The following is a 20,029-nucleotide window of genomic DNA, read 5'->3' as shown; positions in this document are numbered from 1 at the left end:
TTAGAGGTTGGGACAGGTGCAGGGCTGACATCATGCCCATGTGCATCCCACATGCTCAGAAATGTAAGAGGAGATCCAGACTCCATGCCTATGCAACTCTTGGGTTTTTCGTTTACAACAGACAACAAGTTGCAATTATTGCTAAATAAATGATAGCGTCCATGCTGAAAGTGTCATAAAAGGTACAGCAGTAATGTTGATAAATTTTGCCACAGTCTAAATAATGGATTACAGATATTCTGGAGCTTCTGTCTTACTAGTGTGTATTCAAATTGTCCACCTGTACCTGTATAAGTTGCCTCTGTTTTAGAATGATGGTATCCCACTTGTGCTGTAATATGGTATCTTGGCAGATGCTGGACGTTTTTCAATGATTAATGTACACAATGTACATCACCATGTTTCACAACCTCTTTCTTCGAAAAATGTTAGTTAACATCCATCATGTAAACCCTTGTAATTGATTTGCAGAACCTTTTCATGTCAGTGTTCATTTTGTTTTTGGTTTAACAGTTGATACTCCGGACCCCTATGTGGAACTCTTCATCTCTACAGCTCCAGACAGCAGGAAGCGAACAAAACATTTCAATAACAATATAAATCCTGTCTGGAATGAAACCTTTGAGTTTATTTTGGATCCGAACCAGGAGAATGTTTTGGAGGTAAATCTAATAGATATGCATTGTATGAGGTACATGGATCGACTCCAATACACATATTCCTGCTGAAGTCACATGATGCAGGTTTGGGATCCCATAGTTACACACTTGTTCACTTTATGGCATTTTTAAAGCTACATTTCTGGCTAGGGAACTCAAAAGCTGAAGTGGCCGTGACCCTTCTGGGTAGCAAGGGGGACACGATGTGCATTACCAAGGAAGTCAGCTTAAGAAACCACAGGAGACCACTGACCAGTTTCATAGGCAAGTCGAAGGAAAGGGGAACAATGGCTACAGTGGGGAATGAATAGGAAGGTAACAATGTAGTGGAGATGCATACCTTGTTTTAGTCATTCGTTCGTTCAGACATCCTAGAAAACCTTGGTTGGTCTTGCAGTGTAAAGGGGCAACAGTTTAGCAAGCATATAGACTGTGTACTTGTTGCAGCAAGGACAATGACTTGTTAGGTTGTAGGTCATATTTTTCTGCAAGCTCGAATGTCTGAGAAGTAGAAATTGTGAGAACTTACCAGGATGATTTTCGTGAATCTTCAAGTCCTGAGGTTGTATTTGAGTCAAGGGTGCTGAAAACATATGCCTGCACTGAACTGGTTCAAAGAGTAGTTTTCCTCATTAATTACATTTTCAAATTGTTCATAAAGCCTTCTTAGCCAGATATGCAGCTCTCTAGTTTTTACAAATGCCATCTCTTACAGCATCTATCAAACCACAAGATAGATTTTCAGTCTGATGTGCCGGAGTATTTCATGATGGCTCTATTTTGTTCTCTACTAACAAGACTGGGAAATGTTATTACACAAAATGTGGTCCGCAGCCTATGAATGTTTGTAGTACAGAATATTTATTGAGTAAAAAAAGTTCAAAAAGCATGTATGATATTCCTTCACATGCAAGTACCTTTTTAGGTCGAGCCTAGCGCAGCGTGCATGCGCTGCTCTAGCAAAACGACCTCTTGGAATCGCTCTGGACGCTCGTGCGTGTGAAAAGGCCTACGGCTTGCTGTTACGAGCAGCGGCGCGCAGTGTGACATCTTTAATGTGTCTCAATTTCACACGAGCGCGCGGGCACCACTCGCGGGATGCTGCAGCTGCATTCCTCGCCCCTTGTTCTTAATCCCAGCCTCCTTTTAGGTCGAATTATGTTTATCCCGTGTCATTACTTTGTTTGTTGGACTACAGTTGCCTCAAGGCTGCACTCGTAAAATAGCGGCATGCTGATTCTCTCGCTCCGTTGGCAGCGCCGTGGTTTACCTTTTTCTTTCCCAAAATGACCCATGCTTTCGCAAAGCTGTATTACAAAATGTGTCATTTTTGCACGAACTCATTTTCTGTTTTTGGTCTAACTGTTCTCTTTCTGATCGTTTTGGGAGGCAGACCTCCAACGCATCCAGAAAGTTTTTTAACGCACATGTAAAACGTTGGACCCCAGCAATTAGACAGCGGTGTCACTGTTTTTGTTCCAGAATGGCGACTCCCCACCCGGTGGTGTTTACTGTCCGTGTATTTCAAGCTCACTCTTTGCGCTCGCTCTCCCTTCTCGTAACCTCCACCAGGTCTGTTCCCTCTCCCCGCACTCTTCTTTCTTTTCAACTTTTTCCTACCTCACTTACCATCCCGCCTTCTTCTCCTCCACTACTTCCCCCCTGCATTAGCCCGTCCCCTCGCTACCCATCAACACCTCCTCCTTCCCCTGCTGTCCCCTTTTCGGAGAGTTCCAATGTTTTCATCTCCCCTTTCATCACCACTGCCCACAGCCCTTCTCTTCATCTTTTCCCTCTTCATCTCCTTCCCTCCATAAGCCTCACTGACCTGCACTCTCCCTCGTCTGCATACTTCCCTCCTTTACTCCTCTCTGTTAGGTCTCCTCCACTCCTCCCGTGTCCTGGCGGGACCTCCCTCTCCTCCTCCGCTCCACCACTCTCACTCCCAAACTCAGCTGCCCTCCGCCCTATCAACTGAACTTTCCACTCATTCACCTCGCCCCCAAAAGCCCCTTTTATCCCAATAGCCCCCTCTCTTCTACACCTATCTTCCCTCGTCTGCTTTGCCCTCTCCCTTCCGCGATCATGCCACCTCTCCCCACCCTGTACACCTTCCTCTCATCTTGACTCTCTCACATTTACTGTATCCACCCACCCCCTTCTTCATCTGGTCTTCTCCACCTGTCCTCTATGCCACAACCAGGGGAAGGTCCCAAAAGCGAGACCTATTGGCTATGCCAATGCTTGTTATTAATTCTTGTTGTACCAAAGACAAAACTTCATAGACTATTGAATTCGATCACTAGTCAGCCAACTCATGTCGTCCCCAGACATTTGAGACTTCTTCAGAGCTAGAATAAAATCATAGATGGATAGAAATTGGGTTGTTGGCTGACTGGGCTGTGAGCCCTGGTCAAGCAGCAATCGCAATCCTTGTCAGGGTGAGGCACAAGGCAACCCTAAATTAACCTCTGCTTAACACTAGTAGCTTTGCACAGAGCAGTCAGATCTAAATTAGAAGCAATATGTTAAGTATATGTGCAATACTTTGAACAATAATAAAGTGAAACACAACACCAAAAAGATCTCAAACCAAGTTAGGATAATAGAACTTTCTTTAATAAATAAAACAGACCAAAATGACACAAATCCAATCAGTAGAACTGAAGGTATGAAATTTAAAGGATTTTAGTGAAAATGGTGCCAAAAAGCACTTAAATACGATGTGATGGCCTACATCATAGACGCTATGAGGCCGCAGTGCGGTCTCAGTCATCGACAAGGGATGCGAGGGCCTGTGTCGATGATGTGTTGCACAGCGGCGGTTTAGATGGGATGCGGGTCTTCACGACTGGTCCAATCCATGCAGCAGTAGCTATGCGTCGTTCTGCTGGGGTTTTCCTTGTGCGGCATAGGAGATGCGTCGGCTCCACTGGATCCAGAGAGGTTGGCAAAGCACTGTAAGCCTCCCTCCAAGGGTCCAGGGCTGTGGTGGCACCACTTGGCAGGGTAGCTTCACAGATGGCAGAGTCCAGGTGCAGGTTCAAGTTTGTTGGAAGCCTGTTGTGTCCCTAAGGCTTTAGATCAGGAGGCTAGCCAACTAGACCTTGGAGGCACTCTGGGTTCTTGGTTCAGGGGGTGCAGGGCCAGTCATTTTCACCAAGGTAAAAAGGCAGCATGGCAGAATACCTACCGGTCCAGAAGTGTGCTGAAGAGGTAGTGTCTGAGGTCCAGTACTTATATCCATTTGGGCCTCTGAAGTGGTTAGAAGATTTCAGAGGCATTCCTTTTAAGTATACAGGTGCCCTGCCTTGCTTGCCCTGGCTCCAGAATAACTACAGGGGGTATGCAGCCCTTAGTGTGGAGACATATTATATTCAAGTGTAAGTGGTGCTGGGCCCACCCTCTCCTTCCCATCATGCCAGTGATGGCCCATCCATTCACAGCTAAGCTCCCCTATATGTGTGGCTGTCTCAAAAGAATGCACAAAGCCCAACTATCAACTACTCCCAGTCATGTGACCCAGAGACAGGCTGCAGGCTCCACATGACTAAAGTTAGAAAATGCCAGCTTTCTAAAAGGGTCATTTTAAAATTATTAATTTAAAGTCCAACTTCACTTCACAGGGTTTTACCTTACAATTCCAGAGACACCAAACATTGAACTGGGTACCTGTTCCCATTGGGAAATAACACTTGTAAAATGTAATAAGGTAACTCCAATTGGATCCTTTGAGAGAGGTAGCCCTTGCGGTAGTGAAGAACAAATTTAAGAGATTTTCACCACCAGGACATGTCAAAAAGTACATGCCCAATCTTTTAAATACACTGCACTCTGCCCTGTGGACTGTCTAGGGTCTGTATGCCCAATAGTAGCATTACATTTTACAGGCAATGGGCACATGTAGTGTAGTTACTAGGGACTTAAAAGTGGATTAATTATGCCAATTGGGTATAAGTCAATCTGACATGTTTTAAGGAGAGAGCACATGCACTATAGCACTGGTTAGCAGTGGAAAAGTGTGCAGAGTCCTACGGCCAGCAAAACAAAGTCAGCAGAAACAGGAGGTCTGAAGACAAAATGTTAAATTACCCCAAGGATGCCAGGTCTAACTAAGTTACACCACACCCCACTGCATACAGTTTAAAAACAAGATATTTACAAATGTACAACATATATTTACACCACTTATTTTGATTCGCCAATGCTAGTTCTGTACTGTGTTTTCGAAGCTTTTATTACTTTTTTGAGGCAAATATATTGTGCCACTTTACTAATCAAAAACGAGTTTTGCCTTGTTCAGGAAGTTCAAAACGTGTGTGATATAATTTATACATTTAATTGGATGTTAAATTGTTTTCCTAAAAGTTTGCTACTGTTTATTGAGAGTGATGTTGTAACCTACCATATGTAGACATCTTGACTTATTTCACCAGTATGTCCTCATTCTGTGTACGAGACCAATGAAATATCCATCAATATGTTCTTATATCCCAATAACTAGTGGTTATACTTGTGTTATAGGCCAGTTTGCTTACCAATGTCTCTGTAGGATATGCAGTGCCTTACGGAGATCAGTGTATCACTATTCAGCCCTGTAAGCCTAGGACAATATACAAGTAACTGTGAAATGTTGGCAAAACTGAGTGATTTTCTTTTTAATAAATATTTGTATTGATTTGTATAGAACAGTTGCCTTGAACATAGAATTCCAGTACCAGTAGTATTTAGGCAGGGGTGGCCCAAATACGCAACACATCAGTTCTCGAGAGCAGCGCATAGAAAATATACAACAAAAAAACATTTTCACATGAGCAACTATCCCCTCGCCCGCAGACGGAAAAATCATGTATATACAGCCAGGCATCCAATCAACTGAGCATAACCAACTCAGCCCGCCCCATTCCTCCCCCCCCCCCCCCCCCCCCCACCCCATCCGTGATATAAGTATACATGTTACCTCAGTTTTTCCATGTTAACATCAGATCACCCCCTCTCTGCATCTCCTTTGCGTATGTCCTCAGTGCTCCCAGATGGTTAAGACTCCATTGCGGAAAGTCCACTCCGTGCCACCCCCACAGGTGAGAGCATGGGCTGTGCGGAGGAGTTGCCTCCCCATATAAATGATCTCTGTATGGTACAGCAGTTAACCATCATTATCTACAGTATCTTGGGTAAGTGTATCCTTCAATCGGTTAAAATAGTCGTCCCATTGGTCTATAATGTTGCATCTCCCATCCCTAGCATTAGCATCCGCTGGCACCGAGAGTTCTCCTAAGGCCCAGAAGTCCACCTCTTTCTGCCACAAGTAGACCAGGGGAGCCACTGCTGTCTTCCAGGACATAGCAGTGTGGGCTTTGTTAGTACCATTGCCAGACCCTGGAACCCAACCAATTGTCTGCTTAGCCATTACTCCAGTGTTTAGAATGCAGTGGGCAGGTCCCATGTTGAGATAGAGGCCATGACCTCTGATATGCATAGGGTCACCACCTGCCAAAAGTAATCTATCACCGGGCATGTCCATAGCATATGGAGAAAGTCCACATCAGCATTCTGACATCTATGACTTGATGCTCTGGCGTCTGGGTACATTCTCCCTGTACTATCTGGTGAAAGGTATGCATAGTTTAGGTAGCTGAAGTGCGTGAAGTGGAATTGGATGTTCCCTGTGATCGTCCTGGCAGACCCCAAGCATTTATACCATTCAGGTTCCAAATGTTCTATCAACAGCTGTTTTTTTGTGTGGAGTTTTATATAGTGCGAACTCGACCTGAAGGAATCGGAGTGCTTTACATGACCACCAGTTAAGTTTCAGACGGACACATTAATTTTTGTTAGGCACGGGGAGATTAGGTTATTTGCCCAGAATCACAGGATGTTGAACGTCCCTGCCGAGATTCAGACCCGGTTCCCCAGCTTCGAGGTCGGCCGCTCTAGTCATTTGGCAACATCCTCTACCCAAACCCTTGAGAGCCAGAATACCTGCAATAACAGAGTCCAGAGTCAGATCCTCATAGATGCTGGACATCACCTGCCTCGTGGCTGCCGAAGTAGGCTTGTAATAGGGGGTAGGTCACCATCAGAGCTCCACATCCTTCCCGCCACCCAGCGCAGAGCTGAGTCCAGTAGAAAATGTCCTAGATCTACAGTACCTGTGACCACTAGATCCTCTAACGGGCTCAGTCTCCCTTCTACCACCATATCTCCCCACCTTGCAAACCCCACGAATGTCCAACTGTCTATTTGGATAATTTGCTACCAAGCCCCTACAGAATGATGGAGCCCCCAATGGTAGGCCTGAGGCATACAGCACTCCTCTCTTACCTCTTTGTGTGTACTGCCTCCAGCACCAAGCTGCCACTTTCAGTAGCACTTTTGGGATGGTACGAAAGGAGGGGTATTTCAGGAACCACTCCAGCAGTGGCGTACCCCTGAAATAATAGCCTAGCATGCTCTGCTTGGGACCGGAAGTGTCTCGCAGCCATTTCAGTGGCCACTGGAGTTGGGCAGAAGCATAGTAAAGTTCTTAATAGGGCGCTACCAGACCCTCATCCTCCGGCGCGGCTTATAGAGTATCAGTCGCTACCCTGTGTCTCGTATTCCCCTGGATCAAGGAAGCGAGCAGTTGTAGCACATCCTTGAAGAATGGCTTCTTCAGTATCACCATGAGTGCAGCAAAGAGGTAGAGGAGTCGGGGGAGAATCAACGTTTTCGCTATCAACACTCTACCCATAGGCGACAGGAGTAATTGTGTCCAAAAGGGTTACTACTGTCGTATCGAGGTTAGTGCTTTACCCAGGTTACCCTCGATCAAGTCCTATTCTGTATGGTAGACCTGGACCATTAACTAATTTAATGGTGTTGTATTTCCATTGTAGCAAGTCATTCCTGTCTGTGCTGCGTAGTAGTTCAAGTGCCTGCAATAGAGGGAATAAGCATGACTTCCCCAATTGTTCCGGAGCCCAAAGATGAGTCCAAAGTCATCCAGAACTGTCATAAAGTCAAGGTGGACCAACGGGTCCATCTTTAGATAGATCAGGGTGTCATCAGCATACATGGATACCGAGTGAGTGTGACCTACGACCCATAGCCACCACTGGGGGGCGCAAGCACCCAGAAATCAGGCCAGTGGATCCATGGCCAGGGTAAACAGCATGGAGGAGAGGGGGCAACTCTGCCTAGTGACCCGTTCAATGGCAAAACTGTCAGAGATGATATGCCCATGCGTGCCCTGGCTAAGGGCTACTACTAGAGAATCCCTATCCACTTGTGAAACCCCAGTCCCAGACCTAGTTTAAATAGCACGGTTTGCAGGTAGGTCCACCCCAGGGTGTCAAACGCCTTCTCGATGTCTAACATAGCCACCTAATATTGGGTCTCCATTCTGTGTGCCCAGTACAGAATACCGAATAGCTGACGGAGATTCAGGATCTTATTCCTACCCATTCTGGTCAGGATGAATTACTGTGTGCACTAGAGGGGTGAATCTATTTGCTAGGAAAATAACCCAGTACCTTGTGATCAAGGTTGAGTAGTGAGAGGGGATGATAGGAGGCGACCTCCAGTGGATCCCGCCCGAGTTTTAGGAGCACTGCAGTCAGCACCTCCCTCATGGTATCCGAAAGTCTGCCACGCATCTTGGCTTATTGATACACTCCCAAGAGCCAAGGGGCTTGATGGGCCTGATGTGTGGCGTAAAACTCTGTTGATAGCCCGTTATTGCCTAGAGTCTTGCCTATGGCCATTTGCTTAATGGACAGTTTAACGTTCTCACGAAGGTGTCCAGCTCTAGTTTCTGGAAGGGATCGAAGGGGGGTCTCAATAGATCCCAGATAGGCAGAGATTGCCTTTTGATCCACTCCCATTGGGGCTTGGTATAGCACCCTCTAGTAGGCCTCAAATTTCCCATTATTAGCTAACTTAGAGTTCATGATGGCGTTCTTCTATCGAGCAGATGACCCAGATATGGGTGTTTAGATTTCACCAATAGTCCGCTGGCCTTGTTGCCCAGGCTCATGTTGACGCTTAACATATTGTTTATAATCTAAGGTCATTAAACGTCTTGACACTTCCTTGTAGTCGGTCTTAATACCCTCTAATGCAGGATACAAAGCAGGATTAGACGCCTGTTCTTAGTCTGCTGTTTTCAATCTACTCTCCAGATCCAACACTTCTGCATTAAGTGCCCGTTTCATGCCATACTGCGTAGGCATGTAAAACCCTCGCACCACCACTATGAATGCATCCCACTCCACCACTGCATTCGTGGCAGATTCATTATTTTCAACAAAATATCACTCATTGTGTTCTCCGACATGTGTCTGAAATGGTGTGTCTGCCAGTGCCAGTGGTTGTAAGCGCCACGTGGTTATCACCGGGCGGGGCTGCCCCCACTCGAAAATTACCATCAGGGGGCTATGGTAAGTCGATGTCCTACCTAAATACTCTGCTCACTTACATTTACTCACCAGTGCCCTGCTGCTATATATCAGATCTATCCTTGTATGGAGAGCGTGCAGTGCAGAATAGCGAGAGTACTCTTTGATGTGGGTGCAAGGTGTGTTAAACATCTATCACTTGTACATTAAGGACCCACTGTTGTAGCTGCCTAGTGGTGACATGTGATTGAGCCCCCAGTTGGGAGGTGTTCAACTATCACCCACTCGTTCTGGAAAGCAATAGAAATCCTCACACCACAAAATTGCGACAATGCCAATCGGAGGAGAGCAGGCATCAAGGAGGTAAGAAAAAGTGTCGGACCCACATTTGGTGCATACATCACCGCCAACATGAGGAGCTCACCATCCAAAGTGCCTCCCGCTATAACATAAAGGCCCTCTGGGTCTACCAGTGTGTACTCCATCACGAACGGGTCCCCGGGAGCTACCCACAGCAAGGCACCCCTGGTGTAAGCAGACTAAATAGTGCTAAATAGTGAGCCACTGTAATGAATGTGCTGTTTGCTAAAAGGACACACCCAAACCCTGCACTCCCACCTGGGAGGCAAATTTACCACTGCACCTTTAAATAATACACTTTGAGCAGCACTTCCTAAAGACGAGGAAAGGACACAGCACTCCCTTTAGGTCAGGCAAGAAAACAAATTCTGGTGCATTTGAAATAACACACACAAGTTTATTAATGAGAACGGTAGGCCAACTATATCAGTATAATGCAGATTCTCAGGTATCAAACACTTTTAAGTGAACTAGTAAAATAAAATGCAGTATATACCCAAATAGCAAAGAGTAGAAAATATATACAAAATAGTTAGGAACACCTCACCGATTGAATTTGCATCATCCTTGCAAACTCAAGCTGGGAAGCCCTTCAACAGCCCAGGAAGGAGTTTCAATCAGAACTCAAGTTCCGTCACCTCCACAGCAATACGTCTATTCTGTGGTGAACTTCCATCTGGCCCCCTGATGGCTCCCAGCTTAAATATCATTACTCAACGTGAGGCGAGGCTTCTAGACAACCTCGCCCCCTTCTCATTAGAAAAAAACAGCTGGCTGTACCAGTCTGCGTCGGGGCCAAGACGGAGGCTGGCCAAGCTCCAGTATTTTGACTCTGAGGCAGAGTTGTATATTCTCACAGATAATATGCAGGTCACTCTGCTCAGAGAGGAGCGAAAAACAAGTGAAGAGCAGAAACCTGCCCTCCCCACTTTGCAGCTACGTGCGAGCAGCAAGGCAAAGCCAGAAAACAAGATGACATGAGGCCATGTCAAAGCTAATAGTAAGAGCTCTTAATTCTCACCAATGTACAACACAATGCACTTGTGTGCATCACTGCCCACAACACTGCACTTTGAAACCAAAGAGTACATTCCACACCTCTCACGCTTTCAAATGCACATCCCACACCTTCTATTCTTGGCAAGCCTATTCTACTCCGTGACAGCTCCCACTGAAAGACAGCAAGATGACAAGAAAGAAAAGAAGCAGGCATATCCGGACCGTCTCATATAAGAAGGCTAGGGTAAAATAACACACTAAAGTCAGTTAAAATGGTGGTAGTCGAAGGTCATCATAGGGTGCCAAACCACAAGAGTGGCTCTTTCACTACAGCCACACCAGTGCTTGCCTAACTTAGGAAGTTCCCCTGCCAATAGATGCGTCTCCTGAAGGCAGGCAAACTGGGCCTGGTGCTGTTTTAGGTATGAATGAATCCTGGACCATTTACTATATGTGCCCATGCCCCTCATATTTCACGTCACTGTGATATTCATGTGTTTCCATGGAGTTGTGTGTATCGTGCAGCTCCAATACCTACATACATAGTGGGAGGCTGGTGTAAGAGAGAGCAGGCCAAGCAAAGAGAAACCAAACAGTGAAACTTTATGAACAATCCTCACTAAACTCAAAACCCAGGCTGCACCCTCAATCTGTTACAGCCATCCAATGCCATCAATAATTCTGCAACAAGTAGACGGGTGATCCAAGTTAGCCAGAGTCTAACATTGCAGTCCGTTTCCCTGCCAACATTACTGCAAAGATTCCACCTCTCACTTTATAACACAAGTGCTAACTCCCCGCCCTCCCTGGCGGCCACTCATTAAATACACCATCAGAAAAAGGATGTACTTTTAACGTTCAAGTGCACAGTAGTAAGTCCGCTGTAATTGAAGTGACCGGTTTGCCACCCCACAGCTCCTCCGGGAGCTCAATTACCCGTGAGGTGTCCTCCAGTGCCCCCTCACATCCATATCCTATTTCCGACAATCCAGACAGGACAAGGACAATTGCTCCACTGCAGTAAGCACCTCTGCTTAGCCCAGGGCTGCCTGTGGGTTTGTTGGTTTGCCACGAATGTTCCTAGTCGATCGCTGCCGGCTCTGCTGTGTTGTCCACTCCCGAGCTGCCGGGTCATAGAAGGTGAGCCGCACGCAGTCCAGATGCACCTCATGGATTGCAACATACATACAGCTGTCTGATCACACCAGCATCTCGATCCCACCAGAGCCGCCGCTGAGGTCGGGGGAAGACAGACAAGGGGTATCTGTCCCCTGGAAACTGGTCGCTGCTCCCCACTCGTCGAATCACCAGTGTACAAGGTGTTTGGACTTGATAAAATGCGGCGGCAGGTCAGAGCTCGCAATCAAGCAACTGTCCTGGCTGCCATCTTGGACACGCCCCCTGGAAAACCCCGTTAAATATCAAAATGACTATCTCTCTGTCAGTTGAAATTTATTTTTGTAAGGATCTTAAAGTCAAGAGATTGAGTCTGAGGTAAAATAAAATCACATTCATAAGCATCCTGTAACCCAGCATCTGATAGAGATACCTAGCCACTGATTCCTTATCTTAGAATATTCTTAGAATATTCCCCAGGCGTCCGACTGGATCCGAAGGATGGTGTCAGTTGACAGTTTTTGACCTCCCCTGTGAAGTTATACTGATAGTCAGGCATCCATCAACAAAAGCTGTATACACCTTCTGTTGCAACACATTTGTTGCTTAGTGTGCTGAAGAGCATATTGACCCTCTTTTTGCACCTTTGCTTGAGAAATTGTTGTTTATTTTATCTTAAGCCCGTCAAGTCTTCACATTGTGCACAGTTAATGGGTAATTTTCCAGCCATTTTGGCTTTCTTATGGATGCCAGATTAGCCCTCTCTGTTTAAGTCAACTGTTGTGACCAGTTGCCTGAAAGAACTTCCAACACATGTTTCCACCTAATACCTTCATTATGCCCCAATGGGACCTTATCTTTGTTTTAACCTTTTTTCTGTGTTCGTCTTTCAAGCCCATGCATAGCTGCCCTCTGCATCTCTTGACGCTCAAAACAGTCTTCTTGTTGGCCATTACTTTGTCCAGAAAGGTTAGCGAACTACAGGGGATCTCTGTATACCCTAAATACACCACCCTTTTCCAGACATACTAGCTCTTTGTACTCATGCCTCTTTTTTGGCAAAGGTGTTTATGCCTTTCCACATCAACCAAAGCATCACACTGTCGACCTTCTTCAATCCGGCTCACCCCTTGATGTAGCAAGAGAGACTCCACCACCTGAGCCCAAAAAGAGCGCTGCTGTTCCTCGTAGATTGCTCCAGAGAACCCCAGGTAAATGATCACCTCTTAGTTGGGTTCAAAGGAAAAGCAATGTAGAAATGGACCATTTCCGGGTGGCTTATGCTATGTATTAATATCTGCTACACACTGGCCAAGGGGCAACCCCCTGAAGGTTTGCGTGCTCATCAGGTCCAAGGCTGCACCACTGTGTTAGCTTGTGTAGTCCTTGTCCTGGACACCTGTCAGGCGGCTAGGTGAGCTTCTCTGCACACGTTTACAGTCCACTAGTGCTGTGACAGTCGGGTCCATTGTGTCATCATGTTGTCAGTTTGATCCTCCAAGACTTTTTTGGTTTGAACTAGTTTGCAGACCCACCTCCGTAGAGTTATTGCTTTGGTATCTATTCTAAGGTAAAGTATCTGCGGCTGGAAATCTCTATCTGATGAATAAGTTCCTTATTTGGTGGAGACACTTCTACCCACAGAATCTTTACAACGCTCGCAACCTCTCAATTTCTTCAAACTGTTGTCTTCTGACTAGAAGGCCCGTTTAGGTCCTTAGTATCTGCACACTGGTCTATCCAACCTCTGACATTGGTCAGTGCTTATGGCTGGAAATGTCACACAATGCATATCTATGCACCACACACGTCACTTCCGGCACGGATGCTGCCGACGCGGAGCTGATTGACACCACAAACTGATACTAAGAGGTACTGCTCAGGATTTTCTGGATCCAGTCTGACATTTGGAGAATATTCCAAGGTAAGGATTCTGCAGCTAGGTAGAATATATACCAGATAAGGCCTTTTTGAATTTAAGTAATTTATTCATCTCAATCTTGAGAAGTGTAGAAAGAGGAGTAACATGTCTTAAATATTTAGAGACTGTCTAGTGTTTCTGAATACACTTTACCGGTTGCATCAGTGAAGTTAGCAATATGATTTTTCAAAGTTTATACGTTTTATAAGTTTATAAGCAAGGAGTTGATCAGATGTGTCTCCCTTTTCATAGTGTTTTTTTAATCAATATAAAGTTACTTTCTAGCTGGGTCTTTCTTTAGTGACTTCTCTATTTAGCCCCTGAACTTCCTTGGTTTTCTATATTTGCTTTGAGTACAGTCCACCTTATGTTCTCTCAAGATATGCTAGTGGAGATGTAAGGTCATCTTTTTTTGATTTGGCTGACTTCATAAATGTAATTCTCATGGCAGTATCCAATATCGCATCCCAAGAGATCTTCCCATTATCTTTCTTGATAAAGTATGTCTAAGGATTCTTGAACAGAAGCCATAAGGGCTGAATCACATAAAAATAATTAGGTTATATACCATGGTACGGGGGCACTGTGGGCGGACAGGACAGGATGGCAGAATAGTGTTTGATGGAAGCTCAGTTGGAGCTTGGTTAGATATGACTTGGGCACATATAGGAGTAGCCAGTACCAACAATGTTAGCGTTCTACTGACTACGAAAAATTCTCAATGCAGCTAGCAAATCATCTGTTTGAAAACAAATAACTCTAATAGTGACATCTGCTACTAGTTTCTTATGCATTTGAAATGAATAGAATACTCTATGCATATGGTTAAGGATGATTTCATGGTCATCAGGCGATGGATAGAGCTATCACATAGCTTACAAGGTCAGTGCTGTTCATATCGTTACTTAATCTACAAATCATGGTATTGTTCTGATGAGAACAGTTCTTACCATCTCACACTTTATCCACAGATCTTTGTTTCTCATGAGTTTCAAATGTAGTTGATAGCTTCTTGAGTAACTTCTCTATTTAGCCCCTGAACTTCCTCGGTTTTCTAGATTTTCTTTGAGTACAGTCCACCTTATGTTCTCTCAAGATATGCTAGTGGAGATGTAAGGTCATCTTTTTTTGATTTGGCTGACTTCATAAATGTAATTCTCATGGCAGTATCCAATATCGCATCCCAAGAGATCTTCCCATTATCTTTCTTGATAAAGTATGTCTAAGGATTCTTGAACAGGAGCCATAAGGGCTGAATCACATAAAAATAATTAGGTTATATACCATGGTACGGGGGCACTGTGGGCGGACAGGACAGGATGGCAGAATAGTGTTTGATGGAAGCTCAGTTGGAGCTTGGTTAGATATGACTTCGGCACATATAGGAGTAGCCAGTACCAACAATGTTAGCGTTCTACTGACTACGAAAAATTCTCAATGCAGCTAGCAAATCATCTGTTTGAAAACAAATAACTCTAATAGTGACATCAGATACTAGTTTCTTATGCATTTGAAATGAATAGAATACTCTATGCATATGGTCAATTATGATTTCATAGTCATCAGGCGATGGATAGAGCTATCACATAGCTTACAAGGTCAGTGCTGTTCATATCGTTACTTAATCTACGAATCATGGTATTGTTCTGATGAGAACAGTTCTTACCATCTCACACTTTATCCACAGATCTTTGTTGTTTCTCATGAGTTTCAAATGTAGTTGATAGCTTCTTGTGTTGATGCACCTGCTTCGCTAAATTAGTTTCGACGTGGTCTAACTATAAGTGTGATGCATAGTTGCATGATTGTCCCAGGTTCTAATAGTTTCTATCAATAATAGGTTATGTGGCGGATATGAATTGTGCTCTTCCTTTCCCAAAAACCAGTGAATGTCGTGTTCCATGGCAGAAACCTAATCATTCATGAAGATTGCATACAATTTGCAACACTAAATTCTGAATGTTTTACAGGTACTTTAGAGAGATGAGTAGGCCTATCCAAGTAAAAGCTATCAACTTCTTTCAGTTTAAAGAATGTACAGGCTACCACTACTGACTGTTTATCTTTGGAGAGTTAAGGGAGAATGTTCACAACATTCTGAGGACTTAGTAAGAAGAATATTCCACAGGCTTGACCTGCAGTATAAATTAAGTTTACAAACACTTTAGCTCTTAACACAGGTTACGAGGATGGATCCATATCCTGAGGCCAAAGAAGACACTGTCCCAGCGAGCATGATTGCTTGTCCAGCAGAATCTGGTTGACCTTTCTAGCATTCGGTTCTAAGAAACTGATGCTCGTACAAAGCTATACTGCAGTTGGGCAATACCACTTCTTCATTGCAGACCTATGGGCCTGACTATCCATCTTGATATGGATAAGCTGTGTGTGGTCAGCATTCAACCAATTGGCCTAGCCAGCACCACGTTAATGTTAAAAAAGTATTAACGATTACACTGATACTTGAAATTCACCACATTATAATAGGGATTTGTAGGATCTGAAGGTAATGGGTGAAAAGAGCTGGCAATGTTTCAGTACAAAAGAGTCAAAGAAGGCTAATGTCACTCTCCTTATCCCTAACCTCAGGTCAATGTCAGATCAATACCCTGTGGTCGATGCAATCTGAAGATAAGGAGAGACTCAGAAAATCACTGCTGATGTATCAATCAACCGATCAATCAGAACTACTTACCCGTGAGGGTCTCAAGTCGCTGGGGGGGGGAGGGAGGAGTGCTGCTACTGCTCGAATAGCCAGGTCTTGAGGAGTCTTCTGAAGGTTAGCAGGTCCTGGGTCTGCCGTAGGGGGATGGGGAGGGTGTTCCAGGTCTTGGCGGCGAGGTAGGAGAACGATCTGCCGCCGGAGGTCGCTCTTCGGATGCGGGGGACTGTGGCGAGGGCGAGGTCGGCGGAGTGGAGCTGGCGGTTGGGGGTGTAGAAGCTGAGTCGTCTGTTAAAGTATGCTGGTCCGGTGTTGTGAAATGCCTTGTGTGCGTGGATGAGGAGTTTGAAGGTGATCCTCTTGTTGACGGGGAGCCAGTGCAGGTCTCTCAGGTGGGGTGTGATGTGGCTGCGGCGAGGGATGTCAAGGATCAGGCGTGCAGAGGCATTCTGGATGCGTTGAAGTCGTTTCAGGAGTTTGGCCGAGGCTCCAGCGTAGAGGGCGTTTCCGTAGTCCAACCTGCTGCTGACGAGGGCCTGGGTGACTGTTCTTCTTGTTTCGGTGGGGATCCACCTGTAGATCTTGTGGAGCATGCAGAGGGTGTTGAAGCTGGAGGACGAGACGGCGTTGACCTGTTTTGTCATGGAGAGGGTAGAATCGAGGATGAACCCTAGGTTGCGTGCGTGGTCGGTGGGTGTTGGAGCTGTTGCCAGTGCGGTTGGCCACCAGGAGTCGTCCCAGGCTGAGGGGGTGGATCTGAGGATGAGGACTTCCGTCTTGTCCGAGTTTAGCTTCAGTCGGCTGGTCTTCATCCACTCGGCGATGACTTTCATTCCTTTGTGGAGGTTGGTTTTGGCGGTGTGGGGGTCCTTGGTGAGGGAGAGGATCAGCTGGGTGTCGTCGGCATAGGAGATGATGTTGAGGTTGTGCAGTCGGGCGACATGGGCGAGCGGTGCAATGTAGATGTTGAACAGTGTTGGGCTGAGGGATGAGCCCTGGGGTACGCCGCAGATTATCTTGGTGGCTTCGGAGCGGAAAGTGGGGAGGCGGACGCTCTGGGTTCTGCAGGAGAGGAAGGAGGTGGTCCAGTCCAGGGCCTTCTCTTGTATCCCGGCGTTGTGGAGGCGTGTGCGTAGGGTGCGGTGGCAGACCGTGTCGAAGGCGGCTGACCGGCCCAGGAGGATGAGGGCTGCGGTTTCTCCGTTGTCTAGCAGGGCTCTGATGTCTTCGGTGGCGGAGATGAAGGCAGTTTCGGTGCTGTGGTTGCTGCGGAACCCGGACTGGGACTGGTCCAGGATGCTGTTTTCCTCGAGGTAGCGGGTCAGTTGTCTGTTGACGGACTTCTCGATGACCTTCGCCGGGAACGGGAGCAGGGAGATGGGCCGGAAGTTCTTGAGGTCCTTGGGGTCAGCCTTGGGTTTTTTGAGTAAGGCGTTGATCTCGGCTTGCTTCCAGCTCTCTGGGTAGGTCACTGTCTCGAAGGAGATGCTGATGGCTTGCCGGAGATGGGGTGCGATGGGGGTGCTGGCTTTGTTGAAGATGTGGTGTGGGCAAGGCTCTGACGGAGATCTGAGTGGATGGTGTTCATGATTTTGATGGTGTCGTCGTCGTTTATTTTGGTCGAGCAGAGCAGGGGGTCGTTGCGGATGGTGGCCGTTGGGGGGAGGTCTCAGTGGTTGGCAGGGCGGTCGTGGCGTTGAAGCTGTCGTGGATGTCTGTGATCTTGCGATGGAAGAAGGTAGCAAGGGAGTCGCACAGGTATTGCGAGGGTGGGATGTCGTTGGTGTTGGAGCTGGGGTTGGAGAGTTCCTTCACGATGTTGAAGAGCTCTTTGCTGTTGTGTGTGTTGTTGTCTAGGCGGTCTTTGAAGGAGGCCCTTTTGGCGGATCTGATGAGGTGATGGTGTCTGCGGGTGGCGTTTTTGTGGGCTGCGTAGCTGTCCGGTGTCCATTCAGAGTGCCATTTCTTCTCAAGTTTCCGCAGGTTTGCTTGGAGGCCTGGAGGTGTTCAGTGAACTAACTGGCTTTCTTGCTGATATGACCGTTGGAGGGTTTCTTGATCGGGGCGAGGGTGTTGGCGCAGTCGTCGATCCACTGTCTGAGGTTGCGGGTGGCGGTGTTTGGGTCGGTGGGGTCGGCGGGTGTGCTCCGGGCGAGGGTGGTGGTTAGCTGGTCTTAGGTGACTTTGCTCCAGCAGCGGCGGGGGATCTGTTGGGTGCAGTGGTGCGTGGTGGGTTTCCGGAAGGTGAAGTGGATGCAGTGATGGTCAGTCCAGTGGAGTTCAGTGGTGTGGTTGAAGGAGACGTGGGAGCTTGCGGAGAAGATGGGGTCAAGCGTGTGGCCGGCGGAGTGGGTCGGTGTTGTGACAAGTTCTCTGAGTCCGAGGTTGGCGAGGTTGTCGATCGGGGTGGTGGAGTTGGTGTCGTTGTTGTTCTCGTGGTGGAAGTTCAGGTCCCCGAGGAGGATGTAGTCTGTGGAGGCGTGGGCGTGTGTACTTACGAAGTCGACGATGGAGTCGCTGAACTGTGGTCGGGGTCCGGGGGGTGTCTGTAGACGAGGGTTCCTCTGAGGGTGGTGTTGGGATTGGTGTGGATCTGGAAGTGCAGGTGTTCGGCGGTGCTGAGGGTGTCGTCGGTGTTGGTCGAGACTCTGAGAGTGTTCCTGTGGACGATGGCGATTCCTACTCCGTTGGTGCGGTCCCTGCGGGAGATCCTTTAGCCGTCCGGGATGGCTATGGCGATGTCGGGTGCCGAGTAGGGGTTCAGCCAGGTCTCCGTCAGGAAGGCGACGTCTGGGGAGGTTGAGTCGAGTAGGTCCCAGAGTTCAACGGCGTGTTTGCGGGCGGAACGAGTGTTGAGAAGAATGCATCTGAGGTGGTTGGGTTCTTTCCCGGTGGCCAGGCAGCAGGTGCATGATCGTCCGGTGTTAATTGCGTGGAGGGTGCTGGAATGGTAGCGGAGGCGGGTGTCATGGCGTTCGCGGGGGCCAGGGGTTTTGGCGCTGGGCATGGTCCAGGTGCGGACGGGCGCAGACGGGCTTGCCTTAGGTGCGTCTTCGGCAGGTGGCAGCCTGCGGGTGGAGGAGGGTCTCGAACTCTCCTCAGCAGCGGTAGCTGGGGCTTAACATCAGGACACACAGGTGGTGCTGTGCGGCGTGGGGAGCGACCTGCCTAAGAAGGGTCAAGGGTCGCTCCTGTATCCAATACATTTCTTCCAGGGTCAGGTGCCATTTAGTTTTAGTGCCCTGACCTAGACAGAAGTCAAGTTGCCAAGAAACAAAAATATTGGGAGTATTGTAAGGATTTTGAAAGTTATTTGGCTCCCGTTTTCTACCTTTTCCTTACAGAATCTTCCCCCATGGAAACAGCATTGCACGATAAAGGGCCATAAAAAAAGAATTAGAAAGGAGTATACTTCCACCCTGAGGTTTCACTGAATGCCCTCGGATAATGTGGTGTTGGATCTCCAAAAAAGAACTCTAAATCAAGGATAAATCAGTGGGAGAACAGAAAAGTGCATGTGTTCTTGATCCTAATTAAACTTATTGCTTGTCTTTCCTATTGGTGAATTTCCTGAGTTTTTAGATTTAATATTTGATAATTTATAAGCAATTATATGGCTGAAAACCAGGGGCGGTGGCTCCTCTAAGGCAGAGGAGTGTCGCCTCGCTGCTCTTTGAGCAGGAAAAATAAAATGATAATAATGTAGTTATTATCATTTTAGTTTTTGCATGTTCGGGCCCCTGTTAGGGTGAGGAATGGTTTGCACACTCTAAGTGCGCATGACTGCTTAGCCGGCCGTGTCCGTTCCGCCAAACAGGAATGCACACTTTGCATGTTTCTCACCAGGCTGTATTACACAGCTTGGTGGGGAACATGCCCAGTCCCCCAGTTCCCATGAGACCAATCACAACGTTGTATTGCAGTATTGTGGGGA

General features: G+C 46.9%; 1 protein-coding gene across 1 annotated transcript in view; it reads left to right on the top strand.

The window, feature by feature from the left end:
• The window catches only part of PLA2G4A (phospholipase A2 group IVA), a 737,221-nt gene that overhangs the window by 248,274 nt on the left and 468,918 nt on the right, over window positions 1–20,029 (top strand). Inside the window, exon 4 of the mRNA XM_085601661.1 lies at window positions 514–662. Coding sequence (XP_085457787.1) covers window positions 514–662 — 149 coding nt within the window. The remainder of the gene's footprint in view (window positions 1–513; window positions 663–20,029) is intronic.

Source organism: Triturus cristatus, chromosome 4_2, assembly GCF_964204655.1.
Source record: "Triturus cristatus chromosome 4_2, aTriCri1.1, whole genome shotgun sequence".
In the NCBI taxonomy this organism is placed as follows: Eukaryota; Metazoa; Chordata; class Amphibia; order Caudata; family Salamandridae; genus Triturus; species Triturus cristatus.
This window is presented reverse-complemented; position numbering and strand designations above follow the sequence as displayed.